The 1,535-nt window shown below is 61.2% G+C and overlaps 1 protein-coding gene across 1 annotated transcript; it reads right to left on the reverse strand.

The window, feature by feature from the left end:
- Window positions 1–326: 326 nt before the first annotated feature.
- On the reverse strand, window positions 327–1,055 carry NEUROG1 (neurogenin 1). The gene has a single exon (XM_036748389.1). It carries the CDS (start codon window positions 1,053–1,055, stop codon window positions 327–329), a length of 729 nt encoding a protein of 242 aa, XP_036604284.1.
- Window positions 1,056–1,535: the final 480 nt, after the last annotated feature.

Raw genomic sequence — 1,535 nt, forward strand, 5'->3', positions numbered from 1 at the left:
GGCGGCGCCACAAAGAAGGGAGTCTTGGGGAAGTTCACAAAGTGCAAAAGGGAAGGACGCAATGTGAAGGACTCTGCTAGGGGCTGGAGGGAGCTAGGTGACTTAGAGCCCCGAGGGCGAACCCCAACCCGTGCTTCTCCCAGGATAGCTGAGCACGCTGAGGTCCCAGTCTTTAAGCTGCATCCCCACCCACCCTCTCACATACACCCATACCTGCTCCTCCACCCTTCCTCCCCTTTAGAGCTCAGGGGACCTCCCCGAGGTCACTTGTGATGTGCCCGCGTGTGTCAGAGAGAAGTCTGTGTGTGGGCGCGCCACAGGCCTGGCTAGCGATAGGGCACGAAACAGGGAGCGCCGTGGACTAAGTCTTTGGGCAGGCCCGGGAAGAAGAGGGGGTCAGGGTTCCCGTAGCCAAAGTCCTCAGAGGCTGCGGGGCTGCTGGGGTTAGAGAGAGCGGATGAGGAGCAGCAGGAGGAGGGTGGGGAGAACGAAGAGGAGGAGGAGGAGGAGGAGGCTGCAGCTGGGGAAGCGCTGGAGATCCACGATTCTCCATCGCTGGCCGAGCTGGGAGAGTCGGCAGGGTGGAGGTAGGCGGGCAGGAGCAGCTCCTTGGGGGGCCCTTGCAAGCACTGGTCAGCAAGACGCAGAGTCTCGGCAAGGGCCCAGATGTAGTTGTAAGCGAAGCGCAGGGTCTCGATCTTGGTGAGCTTGGTATCATCTGGGAAGGTGGGCAACACACTTCGCAGTTCGTCCAGGGCCGCATTGAGGTTGTGCATCCGGTTGCGTTCGCGATCGTTGGCCTTCACCCGCCTGGTCTTGCGGATGGTGTGCATCAGTGCCTCGCTCCTTACCCGGCCCCGGCCTCGCCGTCTCTTGCGCTCCTTCTCCTCTTCTTCCTCGTCCTCCCTCCGCTCTTCTCTCCGGCGCTGCTCCGAGTGCTGCACGGAGGAGGCGGCTTGCAGGAGCCCGCTGCTGTCCTCCTCGTCCGTAAGAAAGCATGACAGGTCGCTGCTGTTTTCGAAGTCAGAGAGGTTGCTGTCCACCAGAGAGGCCATTCCTGGAGGGAAACAGAGAGCGAGAGAGAGAAGAGTTGTTAAAGAATAATATGCTTTTTGGAGGGGAAAGGGTGAGGGATGCAGTGCGAGGTCGCTCCTCAGCTCTGCTGGGAGTTGCGCTCTTTTCAGGGCCCACTTACTTTTGGAGTTCGGAGTCCCGGCCCGACCCCTCCCCCTAAGCGAAGTTCCCTAGACGGGGAGGAAATTGAAAGTTCCCGGAAACTTCCGAGCTCGGCCGCCTAAGAGGGGCCACGCGACCGCCTTGTCTCCGCTTCTATCTCGCCCGTGATCAGCTCGTGTGAGCACCGAGTGTGGCACACGACTGGCCTCAGGACACCTTATATACCCTGAAAAACAATAGGTGCCCCCATCCCCTCCGGCTATCCCTCTCCCCCCCCTCCCCATCGGGCTCCCCGCTCCCAACCCCCCCACCCCCCACCCCCGCCTGAGAGAATGAATGGAGAGAGGCAGCAGGTCGGC

Source organism: Trichosurus vulpecula, chromosome 3 (genome assembly GCF_011100635.1).
Source record: "Trichosurus vulpecula isolate mTriVul1 chromosome 3, mTriVul1.pri, whole genome shotgun sequence".
NCBI classification, from domain to species: Eukaryota; Metazoa; Chordata; class Mammalia; order Diprotodontia; family Phalangeridae; genus Trichosurus; species Trichosurus vulpecula.

Excerpts from the sequence above, each read along its gene's own strand:
- NEUROG1 (XM_036748389.1), bottom strand. The coding sequence starts at position 1,055 with ATGGCCTCTCTGGTGGACAGCAACCTCTCTGACTTCGAAAACAGCAGC.